Raw genomic sequence first — 22,586 nt, forward strand, 5'->3', positions numbered from 1 at the left:
CATCCTGAAATACACCTTATTTTTCCAGCTATTATCAGAAATTATACTGAAATACAATAGAATTAAATAATGGGTAACAAAAAAGGGTTATTAAAAATTAATCTATTAGACACCTGTATAACGTAAATTTGGCAAGTGGTAGTGGTAGAATATAAAGGCAGATAGGGAGAAGAAAAAGAAAAGGGCAATCACATGTGACATAACCCAAATAAAACTGAAAATTTTATAATTTTGTAAATTTTATAATTTTGTAATCCAAAAACCTAATCCTATTTGAAACAGCCACAACAATCTTAAGAAAACAGAACAGAGCTGGAGGAGTCGCCCTCCCTGACATCAGAGCACACAGTAAAGCCACAGTAACCAAAAGCACACGGTACTGGCACAGAAACAGACCCATCAGCTCAGTGCAAACAGACAGAGTCCAGAGATAAACCCACACGCATAAGGTCAGGAGACAAGAATACATAATGGGGGAAAGGCAGTCTCTTCAATAACTGGTGCTGGGAAAACCAGAAAGCTACACATAAAAGAATGAAATTAGAACATTTTCTTACACAATATACAAAAATAAACTCAAAATGGACCTAAATGTAAGACCACAAACCTTAAAACTCCTAGAAGAAAGCAGGTAGTATACTCTTTGACATCAGTCCCCCCCAAACATTTTTTTAGATATGTCTCCTCCTCAAGCAAAGGAAACAAAAGCAGAAATAAACAAATGGAACCAGATCAAACTATAAAGTTTTTGCACAGCAAAGGAAACTATACACAAAAGGAAAAGGCCACCTGCTGAATGGGAGATGATACTTGCAAATGATTTATCTGATAAAGGGTTAGTATTCAAAACATACAATGAACTCATACAACTCACCACAGAAAAACAAACCACCCAATTAAAAAACAGGCAGATAATCTGAATAAACATTTTTCCAAAGACATACAGATGGCCAGCAGGCACATGAAAAGATGCTCAACATCATTAACCACCAGGGAAATGCAAATCTAAACCACAACAAGTTGTCACCTCACACCTGTCAGAATGCCTACCATCAAAAAGAACAACAAATAACAGGTGTTGTTGATGATGTGGAGCAAACACCGTGTATACTGTTGGTGGGAATGCACATTTGCAGCCACTATGGAAAACAGTATGGAAATTTTTCCATACTAAAACTAAACATACTAAACATACTAAAACATACTAAACATACTAAAACATACTACAAACAACCTGCCATATGACCAACAATTTCACTTCTGGGTACATACCCAAAGAAAACAAAAACACTAATTTGAAAAGATACATGCACATCAATGTTTACTGCAGCATTATTTACAACTGCCAAGATACGGAAGCAACCCAAATGCTCATCAATAAATGAATGGGTAAAGAAAATGTGGTACAGACACGCACACACACACACGATGGAATATTACACACAGCCATAAAAAAGAATGAAATCTTGCCATTTACAACAACACAGATGAACCTGGAGTGTATCATGCCTAGTAGAATAAGTCAGAGAAAGACAAAACCTGTATCTTATCAGTTACATGTGAAATCTAAAATATATAAGAAATGAGTGTAACAAAACAGAAACAGACTCACAGAGAACAAACTAGTGGTTACCAGTAAGGAGAAGAAAAGGGGGAGGTGCAAGCCAGGGGTAGGGAATAAAGAGGTGCAAACAACTATGTATAAAATAAATAAGCTGCAAGAACATACTGTACAGCACAGGGCAGACAGCCTGTATTTTATAAAAACTTTAAATGGAGTATGATCTATAAAAATAATGAATCATCATGTTGCACACTTGAAACTAATACTGTAAATTAACTACACTTGAGTAAAGAACAAACACAAAAACCAAAAAGCTATCTGAAATACTAATTTTTTAGTACAAACTCCATTACTCTTACTGTGTCTTCAACATTTTGAGCGATTTGGGGATAGTTAAGAGTCAGGGAATAGAAAGAAGAGTAAATAAAATGTAGTAGAAGGAAGATAACTTGCTGAAAGTGACACTGGGAAAACTCCACATCTAAAATCCATTATAATGAAGGCTCTTTAGACTTTGCCTCTTTACCTAAAGAAGGAAAAATTACTTAAGAGTATACAACCAGAACATATCAGAAAAGGTTCTGTTAAGTACTTTTAAAAACTCTGTTTTGGAAATAGATTTTAAATTACGTCAGTTAGCACACTGAAAAGGAAGCAAAAACCTCACTATTGAGCTGTATAAGCTTGAGGAAAATCTTAGCCCTTATTTTTCTGGATCTTTCTTTTCTCCAACATGAATACGTACATGATACCTGACATTTACATGGCACTTGTCATCAAAGCACCTCCATAAGCACTACTTCATCTGTCAGAGTAAGCTATGCCTATACGTACTATGAGGCAACAGGTGAAAGGGCAATGAAAATGGAAAAAAACCCTGAAATGTATATATATGGACACAGTCTAACAAAGAGTGAGGTTTAACCGCAATGTTGAATGCTACCACTATGGGCTGATATAGCACTTTATAATTTTCCATCTTTTTATGATATCATCTGATTAACAAAATGGCCTTAAACATGCAACTATACTCTGGGACATTCAGCTCATTAAAGGTGAAGATTTCTAATTAATATTTCTGATTAATATTCTTAATATTTATAACTATACTATTTATATTAAGTTAATTATGTGTGATTTGCCAGACATGTACACTGGGGATAACTACACATAGGAAAAGTCATAATGCAAGAAATATATTAAGTATGTGAGAGAACAGAACTCTGTTATACTGAACATGCTGTGATTAGTTTTCAAAATAAATAAATAGCTTTCTATAAACTGCTGGCCTGAAGGATATTCTGTTGTGGATACTTCTGAGTCTGGGCAGATGAAATGAACTCATAAGATAATTAAAACTCTGTTCATATATGAATCAGTCATTTGTAGGCATAGAATTTCCCTGTGTTCCTTTCCACTAAAGGAAAAAGTGAGTCAGCCAGAGAGACTAGTTAATATGAGGAAAAAACTCGACATGTAAAGACAGTGAACATTAAAGTAAAAAGTAGAGTTGTGCAGAAAGAACAAGAAATGCTGGCTCCTCCAGGCAAGGCAACTGAGCAACCGTACTTGTACAGTGAAACGAGTGAAACCCAGAGCCAATTATTTCTTTGACAGATTTTTTAAAATGAGTTTTTTACATTAAAGAAAGTTGAACAAGAAACATACCAATCTAATTTTGAGTACACGTGAGTTTTCTGTACACAGTGTGTAAGACGCATGTAACTAAATAGAAGAGCACGGCTGCACTGTAAGAAGAATGTTTCTCTGTTAATAAATTTCTCTGGCTGGCTGATATGTCATCATCTTTCATGTCCTTTTTTTTTTCTTTTAATTGAAGCATAGTTGATTTACAATGTAGTGTTAGAGTGTGGTATACATACACCAAAGTGATTCAGTTATATGTATACACATATTCTTTTCACATTCTTTCCCATTATAGTTTATTAGGGGATACTGAATAGTTTCCTGTGCTACACAGTAGGACCTTATTGTTTTCTATTTTATATATAATAGTTTGTATTGAGTTTTTTTAAAAAAACACACTTAAAATTGCCAAATAAGCCAAAATTCTGGAATAAATTCTAAAGCATAAATGAGTATGTCAATGTAAATGAAAATGCAATTCAGGGTTGTATGCAGGATACACATTTATTAACAGTGAAAAAGCATTTATCCAAAGTGAATGTTAAAAATACAAGGAGTACCGGCTGCAGTCTGGTGAGCTCAATCTTGTAGGCATTACTTCAACCTGCCTAGGTTTCTCTTTCACTTATTTTGACCTTTTCTTCCTCTTTTACCTCTAACCAAATTTTTAACTTAAAATTAAGACAAACAGTACATATTGAATGCCTAAGCCTTTAGCAACAGTTACCAGGGAAAAACATATTAAGCAAGATTATCTGCTCTCAAGCACTTAAAACTAAATTATCTACTATAAGAGAAAACAAAAGACCAGATTACAACAGCTGTAAGTCAAATAAGCAAATTTGATAAGGTTCACAGATACTACAATAATAACTTAAGATGTAAGTACAACGATTCCACAAATTAATCCATCTTTAATTTGCATGCAGAGAGAGAGACAGTCTTAATATTTAATGTGTAAGGCTTGGCTTGAGTGTATCAAAATGAAGTTTCTGTACAGAGTCTAGAAAACAAATATAGAACTTAAGTATACATATAATATATATGTATACGTACTATACTTCAATTTCCCTGAAGTCCAGTCAATTGAATAATTCCTGCTTCTGGAATGACAGTGTTCTGAGTAAGTTTAATAAAGTTGGAGATATATGCTTCACATAATTTAAATTACAGAACAATACAGTCAATGTCTTCAGAGGCAAATCCTCATTTATTATTCCCTGACTGGACATTATAGTTTTACACTGAGGTACCAGTCAAGAATTTCAAAGGAATACCAACCAAATTCTTTTTTTATGGGGTATTTCGGTAAACTGCTGACAAATTTAAAAGTCTAATTTGGAATAATTCTTCATATTTTATTCAAGGAACAGTCTGTAAAGTTGACTTGTTAACTGACTCTGTGAGGCCTTTAAATCGGTATACTGCAAGATGGGATCTAAAAGTACACCACCTTTGAAAAGCTGATTTGCTTAGTGATGAAGAGGTCATGTCGATTCTCATTACTCCATACAGTACTTCATCTGCAAACCTGCTTCTCTCTCACTACACACAGCGACAACTACTACGCTTTGGCCTAAATTATCGTCTCAAAAAGCAAGGTTGTCCAAAGGCAAATAGAAACTTAGTGCTCTGGTACATAAATTTAATTCTATTAATCCCTAAAGAGCTTGGTTTTCCTTTTAAAAGTAATCACAATGTTACTTTCCTTGTTTAAGCGGAAATATTCTCTAATTATAGAAAATGTTCTCTTTTAACATTTAAACTGAGGCAACACGGATATGAATTGCAATTCTAGAAAATATTTATCTAATAGATAATTATGTAAATTCTAGGTACTAAGGACAAGTATTCTAAACTTATTATCCAATTTGAATATTTATATTCTATAATAACTTCTCTGAAATCCTGGATACCTTTATAACCTGCCCTATTCTTACAAAGGAATAAGACATGCAGGTATCTAAAAGAATATTAGACTCAATAGCAGCAACACTGGCATTATTTGGAAGCCCGGCCTGAAGGCTGGGCTTTATAATAAATAGTATATTTCTCTAACTCTTGACCGTTGCTCTTCTCTGAACAGCCTAATTATATAGAACAGTGACTTGCTGTATAGAATTCAACATAATTTTCAAAAAAGATAGTTTACAGATAAGTCCAAACTTTATTTAAAACTACACTTTAATTTTTACGTTACTAAACATCACAATGGGGAAAAGAAATCAGGACCAAAAAAATGAAAGAAAGAAAAAGGAAAAAACCCCACAGTGTATCAAGGCTTTAATCTGTCCAGAATTCAGTTTTTGATGTTTTAAACTGCCATGGGCAGAAATTAGCACACCTACCAAAAATGCAGTGTCAAACTGATTTACAATTTATATAGATTAAAACAGATGTTTATTTAGTGCCATTTTCATATACGTATTGATTATGTCAAGAAAGAGTTAGATCAGCCTCTGGAGACATCTCATGTACTTTGGGTTCCCACTGTTTCTGAAAAACAAAACCATGGTTAATGCCTTATAAATTATTTACTGAGTTAATATGACCTTATAGAATTTATTTAATATTGCTCTCCTCTTCCATTTAAAACTTTCATTTTTAATATAAAGTTATTAGAAAAGAAACTTGCTTTGCTACAATAATTCCCTGATGATACCACCAACAGTTTAAAAGACATAGGTAAGGGTTTCCATCTTAAGATGGCAGGCTGAGCAGATACTTGCTCTCAAAAAAGAACAAACCAAAAAACCCATTAGGGGGAAAAAAAAGTATAAAAGTGAATAAATTCAGACCAACAAAAGAAGGGTGGTTGTGAGAGAACCAGAAGACAGAAGATAAAAAAAAACAAATTCCCAGAATGCTGAGAGCAGATTGGAGGCGCAGGGCGGGGTGGAGGAAGCTGCAGCCCAGACACGCGAGGACAGGCAGCAGGGGAGAGGGTACCAACTGAAGCCCTAACAGCAGGAATGGGCTGAAAACTGGGAGATTAACTGAAGGTGTGATATTTGGTTTCTCTTCTCGTCACCCTATTTCTTAAAAAAACAAAAAATCTTGAGTTTAATCAACTGATGAACAAACAGAAAATCCTTGACCTTGATGCAAGAAATGTTCTCCTCTGAATGGCCCTTGGGCTGTGCTATTAGACCCAAAAAGAAGGAAATCTTCTCAGATTTCCTGGGACTATCACTTGGCTCTGCAATGAATCATAAAATCATCTTCAGGAAAGTATAAAAGATTTCATTCTTATAGTTACAAAAACAGAATATAAGTGTGTTTAATAAGGTCAATAAAATATGAAATGAGTAAACCGAACAGAGAAGGAAAAGCAGAGGAATAAGCAGTCGGGTAATGACCAAAACTGACAGAACTAGAAAATGTGTACATTTGTAAGAACAAAGGTAACAGAAAAACCAAAAACAACATAAACATTGAAAGAAGAGGTAGGTTTAAATAAGTTTTCATTGGGGAGATAAGAAACATTATCTAATTTTTAAAGTTCAGGAAAATTATAATAGTATATAGAGATATAAAAGGCCTCCTCCAAAAGAACTGAAAACCAATGAATAAAAGAAATGGGCTCTTGCCAATCATCACTAACTCCTCTGTACCTTTCTTTCTTAAGCCATCTGCATCTATTACACTGTTAAAACTAAAAACAGAGAAAATTATCTGACAGTACTATTTTATAAATTGGGCAGTGGAACTAACATTTTTATAGAATTATGCTTCCTTTCTAATGTTTGGCTTCTATATTCCAGGTACTAGTAGCACATTTTAAAAACTAAAACAAAATGATGGTATCAAGATTCAGTAACTTTTCAGTGTGATATGATTTAAAACTGCTAACTCTTACCAGGTTCTTTTAGTGTCTGAGAATTCCCAGCTAATTCTTCAGTCTGCATTTCACATATTTCACCAGCTAAGTGGTTTTTCTGTTCTTCTTCTGCCATTTTCTTCCTTAGCTCTGCCTGTAGAATGAAAATTAAAAATACAAAATCACTTTTCATCTTAACAATATCTGCTATATATGACAACTGTAATTAAAGAGAGCGAAATACCTCTGAATATATTGTCAGTTTAAGTGGTAAATCTTCAACTTTCACAAAGTCTTCTTCATCAGATTTTTGACTTATGTTACCAGATTCTGCTTCCTGTAAGATTAACAAATTATATTTAATGAAGGCAATCCACTCTATCTCTGGAGCTAAACCAAAGTCATCCATGCCAAGAGATAAACTGGATTCTCACATGTGTATAGATGTCAGTAACTCTGTCATATTTGCGTTTCTTCCATATTTAGCTCAATGAATAGAACAGAAATCTAGAGTTCAACATGAAGGGTTGCACACTTGTAACTGTGGGCACACAGTGAGGCTTCTGTGCACCCGTTTTACAAAACAAAGAGCCTGTTCATACAAGCTAAAGGGAGAAACAGCAGTAGTTACATTGAGGGCTAAAGTAATTAGAACAACCCTCATTTCTTGATATGTTAACAATGCATCAGAGCTGTATTCAGAAGAATATAAGTAAACATAAGACTTTCGATATCAGCTGGAAGCTCAAACAGAAAGATGAGGTGTGAATTTAGTAATTCACAAAAGTTATTAAAAATCACCTCACACTGTTTTTCTGAAACCTGAAGCGTTTTCTCCCAGTTCTTTGGTTTTTAATAGTATCATCATTCTACCAATTACCCAAGTGGAAACCTTAAGTTTTTCTTTTTTCTGAAACATTTCTCACCCATTCCTCTCTCACTCAGCTCAATTTGTATTTACATGATAATGGAGACTCTCAACTTTGATTCCTTGACAACACTTCTTATACAGTCATCGGATTCATCTTCAAAATCCGTGACTTTGACCATTTCACTTTCTTGTGCAAAGACCTTTAATAGTGTTCCCTGCCTGAAATCCAACTTCAGGACCTTCTATGATCTAACGTCAAGTAAATTTTGAGCAAATGCCTTCTGTAGCAATTCTATGCATTCATCAAATAATAACAATAAGAAACCTAATAAGTAACTTTTACAGTTTTCAATGGAAAATTTTACTATTAGTGAAGCAAATAAAACAAGATAGTTACTCTTTCTACTGTTTCTGAAATACTATAAGTCCCCTTTTGCTGAGAAGCTTTGAAATTATATTATAAACATATCTTTGGGAAGAAAACTGATGTTGATTAAATAATATGTGAAACATGTTCTTTAGACCTAAAGGTACATTATTACAAATCCCTTCATTTTTACCCAAAAGACAAAGTATATAAAACATACACAACCCAAGTATCCAAAAAACAACCTATTGGCTATAAAATTAAATTGAAACAAATGTCCAGAGAAAAACTAAACTTACCTACTTACATTATAAATGCAAATTATAAATATAAATGCTAGCTTACTTTTTCATCATTCATTATAGACAGGGACTCTACTGCTGTCAAATGAACTCTCTCAAGGTTACCACATACAGTTCATCTCTTTGGTTCTCAAAACTAGAATTTTAGGTTTTGAAATGGTCATCTTGGTTCACTATCACTCTTCTGTTTGAGTTTAAAGTAAGTCTGAATGAGAAATAAAAATGCTCCAACAGTTTCTAAACCCAAACAAAAGTGGAGTTGTGTTTATATAATAGAAATGTTAACCTGCAAATGAAGAAAGGGGCACAGAAATGAAATGCACATGATACCTACATAGTCATTCACTAACACTGGAGATTCAGTATCAGGACTTCCAGCCAAAGAGCTTTCAGGAGTCTCCTGAGCAGATTTCACTTCTTTGACTCTAGGCACCAAGGTTTCAATTTCAGTTAAAGGTAAAGGCAAAGGGTTAGGCTGACTGGAGGAGTCGATGGTAGTGAGAGTGTCCTTCTGGACAGTGCTATTTAAAGGTTGCTCATTTTCCACGATATTGAGGTAACAGGGCTTCACAGGAGTGCTATCCCGATCACCTGTCATCAAAAGAAAGTCTTAACATTAGTGTAATGCAACTGTCATTAAGTTTTACTATTGCACCAAATAAAGACTAAAATGTATAAATGTATAATCAGACTACCTTCCTTACAAAATTTGTCTCTGTGTTTAGGTATTTGTCAACTTTTCTTTAATAGCTGTTTGCAGAAACAAGGCCCTAGCATTTTCTACAAAGGATTTAGGGAGAGAAAAAAGACATGTTTCAGATCCAAAATACCTCTGAACTTTCAGTAGCTAAGAATTTAGATTTCTTTGTTTTTAAGCACATAAAGGACACTGCAGATAATTTTAACATGGAAATTTTAAACTTTTCTTACCTTTACTAGTAGTGGGTTCTTGTTCTGATGGGACATTTTTGCTTTCTGATGATTTTTCAAAATCATGCTGTGGAACCTAGAAGGAAAAAATAATGTCTTAATAGTAGGACCTAAACATACAGTCACTATACAGGAGATGAATGGTATTTCCAACCTGAGACCTTCATACAAGGAAATTTTAAAATAATCTTCTAGAAGTGTTTCAAGAAGGCTGTGGTTCCAATTTCAAGATGGCTAAGTTTAAAAAATCTACTTTTCTTAACTTCAGAATAACACAAAGAACTGGAGTATTATAGATTTTACTATTTGTTTTTTAGGCCTGACTCTATATTAAATGAAACTAAAAGATACTTGCTTATTTGCAGATGTTAACTGAGGGAAAGGAGAGAAGGATGAACAAGCTAACTGCTTTCTGCAGGAGGAGAGAAAACTGAAGATTCGCCTCATAATTGGATGCCCCAAATTCTAGGAAGGAAGGAATACAGTGGTGGGGTGCGAGTCTTCACCTGCTATAACAAAATTCAAAAAGTAATGTCTAACACATAAATGAATAAATAAACGCACACACATATTATTCAGATAGAGGGTAAACAACAGAAGAAATCATACAAAATTTTGCCTCTGGGGCAGGATGAGGTGAGGATAGGAAGGGGAATGATTATATTTTGTTACACTTAAGATTCCCTCCCCAGGCTCAACAGAAAATGGGAGATTATATTTTGGAGGAAATGAGCTAGTCTCAGGCCTGGGGGCCACCGTGGAAAGCATAAATGACAGGATAAAGTGTCAAAATGAAACGGAAGATCTAGGGCAAGTCTGTATAATGGTGGGACCCTCAGCCCTAACCCTACATCCAAGTTCAGAACACCAATAGCCAAGGAAAGGGACCTCATACCAGGTAGAAGGAGATGGGCGGACCCTCCCTACTTTGGAGAAATTAAACTATTCCAATAGGAATTGACATTTAGGATTTTCTATCAGAGTTATCTACTTGGCTGCCCCACAGTAAAGCCCAAAAGAACTTCAATTGGCTTTTTGGTGTATTATTCTTTAATGTAAGCACCAAAGGTAGAGTGGATATTTGGAGAAAGCCTCTATGTGTGGGTAAGAGAAAATACTGCTCCCATGAAGTAAGAGGGTGCTATAAAGAAGTAACAAACAGAAAAAAGTACTTAGAAATTAAAATTATGACAGTTGAACTAAAGATACTATCATATAGTTAAGGTCAAATAAATCTCCCAGAAAGTAATAAAACAGAAAGATCAATGGGTCAATAAAATGAAAAGAAGAAAATAGGGCTAATTAACACCTGATAACATTTATTTCAGAAGAAAAGAAGAGAAAATGGTGAGGAAGAAATAAAGGAAATTGAAGAAAATTTACCAAACCTGAAAAACATGCTACAGATTAAAAAGACAACTGAGTCCACCTAGTGTAGTGAATAAAAAGACCTGCAACAATGTATATTATCACTGTGAAATTTCAGAACTCCAGGTGGAAAAACCTCCAGAGTTAGAAAAAAGGACATATATGAAAAATCAGAACTAAGAAAGGCCTTCAAAGACCTGAGGGGAAATGATTTTCAACACAGAAACACTGAGTTTTCTTAGACAATATAAAATAGCAACTAGAGAAGGGAATGGCTACTCTAGTATTCCTGCCTTGAGAATTCCATGGACAAAGGAGGCTGGTGGGCTATAGTCCATGGGGTCTCAAAGAGTCAGACATGACTGAGCCGGGGCGGGGGGGTGAAATGTCAAGATATGTTTTGCACTCTTTCTTAGAGAGTGACTGCAAGATGTGTTCCACCAAAATTAGGTGATAAACCAAGGAAGAGAAAGGCAAGATTTGATTCCAGAAACTGAGACCTAAAAGTACGAAAGACGGCGTTCCCTAGCTGGTAGCTATCTATAGGGCTAAAGAAGAGCCAGACCCAGAATGAAGCAGGAATGAAGCAAGCTCCGGAAAGGACAAAACTGACAGACTGGTTCATGAAGAAAATTCTACTGAAAGATTTATTGAACTACTGCTGGGCAGAGCAAGCACTTGGGTATGTGATCAAAGAAAATAAATTAAAAAATGAGACAATTATTAAATTCAGGTGAAAAAAATGTACAAGACTAAGCAATAAACACTATCTGCTTAGCTCAACAGCTAGTAATATTTGCATGGTTCATTTAAATCTAAATATTTGATTAAATACAGATTTAATCAAAAGACACAATTAAATGAGGAGCATATGTGACCTGAGAGTCTTCACCTGCTCTAACAGAATTCAAAAGGTAATGTCTAACACACAAATGAATGAATAAATGCAGACACATATTATTCAGATAGAGGGTAAACAGCAGAAGAAATCATACAAAGTTTTGCCTCTGGGGCAGGATGAGGTGAGGATAGGAAGGGGAATGATTTTATTTTGTTACATACTACTTCCATGTATAACTAGAAAAATCAAAAGTTAAAAATCTAAAGTCATCACATAGTTTTCAGGACTTGTTATTAAAATATTTTAAGTGCTTTAAATGTAAAAACATTGCTAAATAAAAAAATAAAAAGTGTTTTAGATTTCAATAAGGATATTAAAGAAGTTTGTACTCAGGAAAATGAGAATGGGGAAGCTGTTGATTTTAACATGTTTAAAAAGAACGTGCTTTTAGGTGTCATAGGAAGACTGGTGGAGAGTGTGTGAGTCTGCACTGGAATACCTGATCATCATGTTCATTTTCTTCTGTAGTTTCAGTGTTAGCCTGAAGTGACGTCTGGACATCTACAGGTCCCTCTTCAAATTCTTCTATTTCTTCATCTTCATTCTCATCTTCTCCACTTCCATAATTAGTCAAAGCCTGAGTTTCAGCTTTGGACAAATCTAAGTTGATTAACACACAATTTTTGGTAAAAATTTTAACACTTACTTCATAACAGCTCCCATATATTGCATGCCTACATTGTGTAAGTGCTTCACATACAGTATCTAAAACCTTCAAAACCGTTAAGTACTAGAAAACTGGTGTTGAAAGGACTGGTAATTTAGTCAGGGTCACACTGAAATTCAGAGTTGTCTGACACCTAATTCTATATTCATTCCACTCCAACAAACTGTTTCATTAAGTGATCTGTAAAGAACTAATGCATAAGCCTAGTCTAGAGCCTTCAGACTTACTAATAGACACTGGACATTCTTCACTTTCTTCATCTTCCTCTTGATCAGAAACATCAGATCTCACGTTTTTGGGGCCGTCACCATCATAAACCTCAGACGTTTGAGTCTGCTTAACTGTTTCCGTCTCATCCTTGTCCTAGCCACAAATAAATTCGAGTAATTAATTCCTTAAAGTACATTTTTTAAAGGTATACAGTAAGTCTATCATAAAAATTAGTAAGTCATTATCTAATTTAAAAATATAAAGAATGATTTTAAATTTAGTTGTTTTTAAAAGAAAATAAAACTCTGTCAGAAGAAAGGACATTTTATGATCTACTTTGCTCTCTACCATTAAGGTAAAAGTTACTAAAATTATTTAATCTTTTGTTTCAAAAGCCACTAAATTAGCACATACTTTGTCTTCATCATCAATTTCTCCAGCAGGTGAACTGTGATCTCCTTCAAGAATCCTTTTGGCCTATAAGCAAATCGGTTAGGCAGAATTCAGGGGTGATCATTCATTATCACACTTAAGTACTCAGTAAACTTTAACAAATCCTGCATTTTTAAACCACCATCCAAAGAGATTAGTGTTTTCCTAGAAATATAAATTCAACTCTTATTAAATAAATCTTTTAAATGAAGAAAAACAAAAAGCAACACAGTCTACCTGACATCTCCTTGGATATCTAAGGGACATCACAAACTTACTATATCCAAAACAAAAATCTTGATTTCTTTCCTTCTAAAACCCCCGTCTCTCTTCAGTCTTCCCAATCTCAGTAAATTGTCCTTCATTTACCCAAATGCACAAGTCAGAATCAGCCTGTACCTTATGTTTATTACCCACATCTGAACTACTAGACTGCATTTGACTCAATCATCCTAATTTATCTGCTGTTACACACTCAGAGCTGAGACACTTCTTACCCATTTCTTACACACTCAGAGCTGAGCCAGTTCTTACGTGGACAACTGCAACAATCTTCCAAGCAGTCTCTCTGCTTCTCTCTCTACTCACTTACAATTCCTACTCAATAACGAAGCCTGACAAATCTTAAACTGAGATTATGATACTCCTCTCTCTCAAACTTTCCTATGAGTTTCCATTATGCTTAGAATAAAAAAAAATATAAGGTCCCTACAACAGTTTTTAAGATTTCACAAATTTGTCCTATCTACCTCTGTGACTTCATCTCCTACAGGCTCACCTCATTTTAAGTGTTCCTGCCTCCCTAGTTTCTCTCTGTTCCCCAAAACACTCAATCCTGCTTTAAAGTCTTTATACTTAATGGTTCTGTCTGCCTGGCATTGTTACACTTAACAGTTCTCTCCTCTCATCTTTATTATAAACTCCTCTTGTCTTTCCATAGCTTAGCTCACATTTCATCCCCTGAAGGAGCCTCTTGATTCTGCCATCTAAAGCAGTCCTTTCTATCATTTTTATCATATCATCCTGTTCTATTTTCTTCAAGCTCTAAGTAATGGCTGAAATGATCTGAAACTTGTGTCTAGAAGAAAAACATTACGAAAAGCTTGAAAAAGATAGCCTGATTTTATCTACTTTAGATTTCGGCAAGAAGGGTTATCTCTTTCTGTTTTGGGTCTTGATCTGTTTTTCCTCTCATGATTAGAGAGTCAAGAAAAGAGTGCTGGTGTCTAGAGGAAAAGCCTCCTGGTATGCCTCAGTTGAGGGGAAAAAACATCCAATTTTGTATGTGATCAAGACTAATTCAACAGGGCATAAGGAGCTACAGGGATGTGCAACCAAGGTCCTAACTAATAACAAGCATGTGTGCTGGCTGGGGTGCTAACTCTCCTGGGGCATCTACTGTGACTGACAACAGCCACGGCAGGCAGCTGGCCAAAAGCCAGATCCCAGTCCTCCTCTCTCTTCTGGGTAAGCGGCCGTAACGTGAAGTGGATACCTGCCAATCCCCTGCCACCTGCTCCTGTCTGCAGCCCTGATGCTGAGCCACTGCTGCTACTCCTGAGAGTCAGGAAGTGGCTGGTGTATGTACTGACTTATAATCTGATTAACTCATATCAAGGAAAAAAAAAAACAAAAAACTACTTTGGTGAGGTCAAGTATGATTTCATTTACTCATAAAGATCAAAACAGACATTTATACACTAATCACAACTATTTCTATATCAAAATGAATGTCATTCACCTCTTTTGCATAAGACTGTATCACTCCAGCAGCTTCTATTTTCCTTTTGCATCTCTGTTTAACAGTTACACTATTATTATCCAAATCTTGCATGAGCTTAAAGAAAGCCAATTCATTAAATAACACTTCAGATATCTCTACAAGAAGATCTTCTCCACAATCCTTCAGTTTTCTGCCAGCAAATTTTGCCAGTGAATCCTATTCAAAGATAAACCAAATCACTTTAAGATTATAGCAAACTTTAACTGTGGGTAGAGAAATATAGATGATTAACAAATTTGAATTATAATACTCATGAAGGGAAAAACAATTTTATTACTTTTTAGTACTGAAAAACTTAAAACTAATGTCTAAGATAGGCTAAAAAACAATAGGTTAATACTACTAAGAATATTACTAAGTAGGACTCCTGCTAGTCCTGCCCCCAGTTACGAACCACTACCATCACATAATTTAGTTACTGTTATAGCCCAAGAAGTCTCTACTATCAATAGTTTCCAGCTTCCACAATTTCCCAGATTGGTTAAAAAAAGAAAAAAAACTATTTTAGAAAATACCAAGGAATGCTTTCTAAACATTTCAAACTCGAAATGTTGTTCTTAGGTAGGGGAAAAATCAAAACAAAATTTTGTTAGAGTTGGGACAAGCCTTAGAGATGGTAAAGTTAAATGAAGACACAGGGCCTAATACAATATTTTTAAATTAAGTAAGGAATAACCTAAAAAGTATTACAGCGTCATCCCAAATGGATGCTAGAATGAACATCTACTTGAATAAATTGTGTAATGCCAGAAAATAGGGGGAAAAAAGTCCTAACCATGTACCTAACCAGTACATACTGGTAAGTCATACAAGAACAAACTCTTACCTGTAATATACTTCCAAGCTGCTTATGAAAGAACTTTACAAACTCTTTGCTCTCATTGTTTTGCTGAGTAAGGACCAAAACCATGCGTCTTACTGAGGTTAGAAGTTGAGAAGAACATACTTCATCCATGTGCTCCTGAGAAAAATTCTAGTTGGTTAAGATATAACTTACCTATTGTATAAAAAGTGTTAATCCACATGATATATGAGATTGTATTGTTCTTGCATAAGCTCCTCAGCTTTTAGATGCACATTTGGAGACTTCGTTCATAAGAACAGCCAACTCCCCACTACACACACATTAAAAGGTTTGCAAATTTTGATTCACAGTACCAGATACTAGCCAATAAAAGAAACTGGCTGATTCAACATTTTCCACTACTTCCTGTCTGTACTTTAAGGAACTATTCCTGCCATAGTTTCCGTATCGCCGGTATGCCTGCCTATTTGTAGTTCAGTTCAACTACTCGCACAACTGCACGTCACCTTCCACCACATTTCCTGTGTCATCTGCTAACTTTCCTCAGCCTTGGCACTGCTGACATCCTGTGGGTTGGAAGATGTTAAGCAGCCCTCTGAAGTCTACCCAAAAAAATCAAGATTTGAAGTGAAATGAGACATAATAAAATAGTTGAAATCAGATAATTAGTTCTCATTTTGTTGGCCCTCAGAAATTGTCTGAAGTGATAAATTTAGCCAGGAAATCCTCATGAAGAATAGAATCAGACACAAAATTGCAAATGCAACAAAAATCTCTGAGATGGTTTCATTCCCTACACATGAAGGTAAGTTATTTACATTTTTTTTTAACATTTAGAAAGTAATTATACATATCAAATAAATATCACTACCAATATACCTAATTTAACAAAAAAGACACATTTAAAAGTATTTATTGCATTACATGAACACAAAAATGTAAAAGAAAAAAGGCAATACTGTTTATGGCTAAGATGGAAGTAAGCAATAACCTAAATACAGTAAAACAGTACATATTCTTATAATTTACAGGAATATAAGTATTTGAGTGAGTGAAAACATATTTTAATAAAGGCACAAAAATAATTGGTGAAATTGGTGTATTTGTTTAATCTCCTCAAATTCCCTTTATCTAGTCTCTGAAGTCCTTCTTGAGTATTAAGTACTAAGAAATTGAGACAGATCTTGTTCTACTGGCAGGGTACAGGGCAGAAAATCGTGATACTTTGTCATAAGTGCTCTAATAAAGACAGGTACCAAGTTTCCCAAAAGCAGGGAAAAGAAGGAGAAATTCTGCCAGCAAATACATACAAAACTATTTCAGCTGAATCCTGAAGGATAAGACCAACAGAAGAAGGATAAAGGGCATCTGGGCAAAGGAAGTAACACGGGCAATGTGCATTTCTGAACAATGTCAAGCAGGATACAGTGCATGTGGACGGAACAGTTAAGAGGCTGGGATCAGGCTGCAGAAGTTTTATGAGCAATGCTCAATCCGATCTGGATCCTGTAGGCCAACAGTTTCAAGCTATATACTTGAGTAGTTTAAAAACCACAGTCAAAGTTTGATAGATCAATTCACTTACTAACATTCAGTAAGTATTTACTGAGTACCTACTACATGCATGTATTATTCCTGGCACTGGTAAGACAGTGACCAAAACAGATTAACATCTCTGATGTAAATCTTCACGGAGTTTACATGTAACAAGGGAAACAGACAAAATCAATAAGCAAACATTAAATAGGTTATAAGGTGACAAGCACTATGAAGATAAAGAAAAGCAGGTAAGGAAAGGGGAGATCTGTTCACCAAAAAAATAACATTTGACTAAAGCCTTCAGGGTTCAAAAGAAAAAGCCATGCAGGCATGTGAAGAAACAGCATTCTAGACAGAAGCATCAGCAAGTGTCAAAGCCTTCGAAGCACTAGTAATGCTAGCAGGAGACTTGAAAGATTAGAAGAGGAAGCAGAGACAGAACCATCTGGAGCTGCTGCGGGTGCTCAGGAAGAGACTAAGGTTTTCAGTTTCTACATGCAATAATTTGGGCGTTAGACAGATGGATCCTCTTTCCTCTCTTGGCTATCAAGTCCCTTCGGAGAAAACAGTTCTTAGAAATGCTTTTTCTCTCTTCTCTCAAAATATTACAAAGAAAGCAATTACTTCCACCGAGGGAAGAAATATAAGTGTACGGAAACAAAAATTTTTGCTGTCAGCATCTAACACATTGGCAAGTACAAGCAGGTTGTAAAAAATGAATCTGATGACAACATATCTTGTAGTTTCACAACTCTGAATGAAAAGATTGTCTTTTCACCTCTTCTTTTTTTTTAATTTCCATTTTAAATGAGAATATAAGAGTCCCATCTCAGAAAACAGTCCTGGCTTTGCATGTTTCCTTCTCTCCCCTCTTCCTTGTTATTAAACAATACATGGTACTGCTTTACTTGTCTCATAGTCTCACTGTTGCTAGGAATATAAATTGTTAACCTTTCTGAGGGATAATGCAGCATAATGTCTCAAAAGCCTTAAAAATATTCATACCCTTAAAGCTACAAATTCTATGTCTAAGAATTATTTCAAAGGAAATAAAAATGGGATGCATATTTAAATTTAGCTAAATCATTTAAGCATTTTTCATAATAGTGAAAAAGAAACCAGAAGAGAATAAACATAAACATTTAACAACAGGAACTAATAAAATAATTAACAGGAAATCTGTTCTATGAATACTCAACCCCCACAGTAGCAGTCATATAACTTACTACTGGCAGTCCTACTTAGTCAACTCTGGCTCTTCTGCTTTTGCACAACCTCTGTATGTTTGATCACCTGATCCTGGGCCCTAGTTCTAGGCTCCCTTCTCTTATCTAGGGCTGTGCTTTAGGTGACCTCCTCTACTATCAGTAGGGTCTGCTGATTTTCAAAATATATCCCAACTGCCTACTGTGCCCCATCTTTAGTACCACACCCTTGTCTAAGTCATGATTATTTCTCACCTGCTTCACTGTTATTCTGACCCCTATACTCAATTCTCCAGAAACATCAGATTTTGTTTCTCTTACTTAAAATCTCCTAAGAGTTCCCATTCGAACTTCCAACAAAATCCAAGCTTTGACCCATGCCTATGACAATCTGCATAATTGGCCCTTCCTATTCCAACACCATCTCACACAAATTTCCTACAGCCATACAGTCATTCTTCCAGTTTCTTAAACATGCCAAGCAAGCTTCTACTTCAAGGCCTTTCTCTGTCTGGAATGATCTTGGCTTAAGCTAGCTTCTTATTCACACCTCTGCGTAAATGTTCCTTCTTCAAGAATTACCTGACCATCCAGTCAAAAACACACCATCACATCACCTTATTTTAATTCTCTGCATGGACTACCTGACATACATCTACTTATATGTTTTATATTTACTTATTTTTTAAAATCCAAATTCTCATCCTAGCATGTAAACTTCATGTGAGCAAAGGCCTTGACTTGTTCATTACTATGTCCCAACACCTGGCATAAAGTAGGTATTCCACAAAAACTTTTGAATAAATAATGAATCAACGTGTATAACCATTAAAAAATACGCAATAGAAAAATAGTGATCTAGAAAGATGTTTATGGTATCATTAATATTTGAAAAAAGCGGAATGCACATATATGTGGGCAAAATATTACAGAAAGGTTGACAAAATATTGACAGGTGCTATCTCTGGGTAACAAAATTATGAGTGGTTTTAGATTTTTCTTTTATCTATTTTCTTAATTTACTACGAAGGAGTCTTTGGCATGAATTTTAAAATATAAAACAGAACATTTATTTATTTTTAAAAATTATTACTTACCTTCAAAAAAGGAATGACTTCTTTCATAATTGCTTTAATTTGCCGGTCCAGCTGCTGAGTATCAATTCTAGGACACGGGACGGTAGAAACTTCACTCACAGGTTGCTGTGAACTATGATTTTCAATAACAGGAGTTTCTATTTTAAAAAAGAAAATGCTACAGTAGCAAATCAAGTCTATGATGTGAAATGTATACATTTATGCAAAATTCTAAATAATATTGAATTCTGATTTTATATTAAAGTAACACAAAAGAACATCCATGTAGTTCTAGTACCACTGATAATTAAAAGAAAAGTGGTCAAAAAATTCCTATTATACATCAGGTGAGGTTCATAGTTCTTTATATATGGATTTTTAGTCAATTCAAGAACACACCTTCTAAATTATTGTTAACTGTGGTTGTGGCGGCAGCACCATCGTCATCCTCAATGATCCTGCAGGTACACCTCACATCTGTACTACTTTCAGCCTCCATCTTCATATGCGTATAGTCTCTCATTCTGGCTAATGCCTGATCCAAGTGAATCACAGTGTCACCTGTGTACAGAACAGAAATATTTCTAGAAGAAATAAAAGTAAACTTTTTTCATGTATCCTAAAAAATTTTCTAATAAAAATATAATGTCTGAATATAGGGAAGAAAAACTAACTTAACAAGTTTCAGATACTGTACTATTTGGGTACTTGGCATGTATTACCAGATGCATTTAATCCTTAAAATAACCCTATATAGTAGATGATAGTACCCTCATTTTCACATAACTTAAGCAATTGCCCAAGGTTTCACAGCCAGTTAAATATAGAATCAAAAATTGGAACCCAGGTCTCTTAGACTCTCAAGTCCATATGTTATTCCACATAAACAGTACAACAAAAAATAATTTCAAAATATCATGCAAATTCTGATGTAAATAATCCAACCTAATACAAGCAGTTAAGGTAAAGACAAGACCTAAGCATGAGATTTCCCAATTCTTTTTTGCTCACTTCAGACAAAGCTAATGTTGAAGGACTGTGAATAAACAATCAGCTAATGAAACTAAACAGGTACAATTTAAAATCGCTTGAGAACTCAGAAAGTAGGTACAATTGAGGGAGAAGGTTGGCTATAGAGTGCCTTTTCTCTATAATGACATGAGCTCAGTACAGTCTTGATAAGTACTAACACTTAATAGATGGAGCTCCTAGAGAGAGCTAGGGTTGAGAGTCCTTGTATTAATACTTAGTAAGGCAAAAGGAAAACTTACTACTTACTAAAAGATAGGTACCTAACAATACAGCAAGGCTTGACCCTTTTCTTTTGTCATGGAAAAGACTCTTAAAATCATCTAAATCTTGTTCTCATCATATAAACAAAAACTAGAATTACAGGACATTATTCTATCAACTAAGTGTCCTGGAAATCTGAATGAGTAAATACTTGGGGACATTTTGATATGCTACAGCCTGGAAAATGAATCAGGTACATAGACATCTTTCTTTTCTCTTATTTTCTTTCCAAATTTAGGACTTGGGGCTTTTTACTCTGATCTATGAGACCTTCTAAGCTTTTGTTTTACTACTGATGGAAAAAATGCAATGTGCCATGCCTTAGAGTTGCCTGGGTTTCTAACGATGATTATATATGCTAAGAAATTTCAGTTTTTACTGCAAATTACAAGGTTCACATTTTTATTAAAGATGTGACTGGATGAGGCAATGGTACCTCTAAATTTTTCTTACTGATTAACTAGAAGATCTTAGAAGATGACCTTTTCTTTTTTTTAATTAGATGATTTTTATTTTGAAATTCAACATTTAGTAAAAAAAATTATTTCATTCACTTATTAAACATTAATTGCCTAATATATGTGGCATGTCGTTGTTCTGGCAACTGAGCATTCAGAGTCTCTTCTCACAGAACTGACAAGGGATGACTTTTTCTTTAAGGTAAATGAACATTCTCTGAACTTCTACTATGCATGCTAGAAAACTGCATATTTTTCACAAGAACAGAGCATGGTAAATAAGACCCCATTTCCTAAGTATATGCAGAAAGTCAGAAAGGTGAGATGACTGGCCCAAAGTCAAAGAGTTAACAGTCAAGAGATGGCTGAATTTAGACTGATGGATGGATAGTGTTTTAAGTTCACATTCTTTCTACCACACCTTCCCTTACTAAACTTTTGTTTCCTTATCAATGCAATTCAAAGACTTTATTAAAGTCATGTTCTAAGATTACAAAAAAATCTGCTTACCCAGAACATCTGTTGCAAAAGGTTCACAAGTTGAAGATACACTAGCATTATCAGCATCATTTTGCTCACTTATTTTATGTGTTTCTCTCTCAAAGTTCTTCTCAAAAGTTTCCTAAGTTGTAGTTTAAAAAAACAAAAAACAAACAAACAAAAAAACAAATAAAAGTCACTAGTATTCCTTTAAAAATTTTATGATTAATATTAAAAATTTAACATAGAAACTATTTGCATAAAACACTTAAAACTGTGATATAATTAAAGTTATATGGTTGAATACAGAGTCACAGAGAATATCAAAATATTAAGTAACTTTGCAGAACACTTTGTCATTATGGAGATGAAAATACATAGTACCAGCTACTAATTAAATTCTAACTTGGAAAAGGTAACATTACTTCCACACCCTCAGGGAAATTCTATCTTCAAACTCTAACAATATCTAATACTTTACTATGATATCTGGTTGTCTCACATCAGAAGAAAAACACTGACAGCATCATTTATATTTTTAAAAATTTTTATTGAAATATAATTTACATACAACAATGCACCCATTAAGTGTACAGTCTGATGAGTTTTGAAAAATATATGCACTGAGGCAACCATCTTTCCTAAAGATAAGACCATTTCCATCAGCCCAGAGAGTTCCTTTGTGTCCTCTACTCCCCACTCACATGATTTCTATCACCAGAGATTAGTTTTGCTGTTTCTAGAACCTTATATAAGTGGAATCACTCAGTATATACTTTTCGGTGTCTTGCTTCTTTCACTCAGTATGTTTCTGAAATTAATCCATGTTGCTGTGTTTCAGAGGTTCATTATTTTTTTAATGACTGAA

At 34.7% G+C, this 22,586-nt stretch overlaps 1 protein-coding gene across 16 annotated transcripts in view; it reads right to left on the reverse strand.

The window, feature by feature from the left end:
- Positions 1–3,701: 3,701 nt before the first annotated feature.
- The window catches only part of PCM1 (pericentriolar material 1), an 85,376-nt gene continuing 66,491 nt past the window's right edge, over positions 3,702–22,586 (reverse strand). For 8 of the 16 annotated variants that reach the window (XM_043454063.1, XM_043454062.1, XM_043454054.1 and 5 more), the window contains 13 exons: positions 21,749–21,860; positions 19,887–20,048; positions 19,509–19,645; positions 15,689–15,823; positions 14,821–15,018; positions 13,062–13,124; positions 12,665–12,800; positions 12,210–12,370; positions 9,502–9,577; positions 8,906–9,180; positions 7,276–7,368; positions 7,071–7,185; positions 3,702–5,707 (listed from right to left, as the gene is read on the reverse strand). In XM_043454063.1, coding sequence (XP_043309998.1) covers positions 5,682–5,707; positions 7,071–7,185; positions 7,276–7,368; positions 8,906–9,180; positions 9,502–9,577; positions 12,210–12,370; positions 12,665–12,800; positions 13,062–13,124; positions 14,821–15,018; positions 15,689–15,823; positions 19,509–19,645; positions 19,887–20,048; positions 21,749–21,860 — 1,689 coding nt within the window. In that variant the 3' untranslated portion in view covers positions 3,702–5,681. The remainder of the gene's footprint in view (positions 5,708–7,070; positions 7,186–7,275; positions 7,369–8,905; positions 9,181–9,501; positions 9,578–12,209; positions 12,371–12,664; positions 12,801–13,061; positions 13,125–14,820; positions 15,019–15,688; positions 15,824–19,508; positions 19,646–19,886; positions 20,049–21,748; positions 21,861–22,586) is intronic. The other 8 variants (XM_043454061.1, XM_043454060.1, XM_043454055.1 and 5 more) reach the window with 2 other exon arrangements.

This window comes from Cervus canadensis, chromosome 31 (genome assembly GCF_019320065.1).
Source record: "Cervus canadensis isolate Bull #8, Minnesota chromosome 31, ASM1932006v1, whole genome shotgun sequence".
Taxonomy (NCBI): Eukaryota; Metazoa; Chordata; class Mammalia; order Artiodactyla; family Cervidae; genus Cervus; species Cervus canadensis.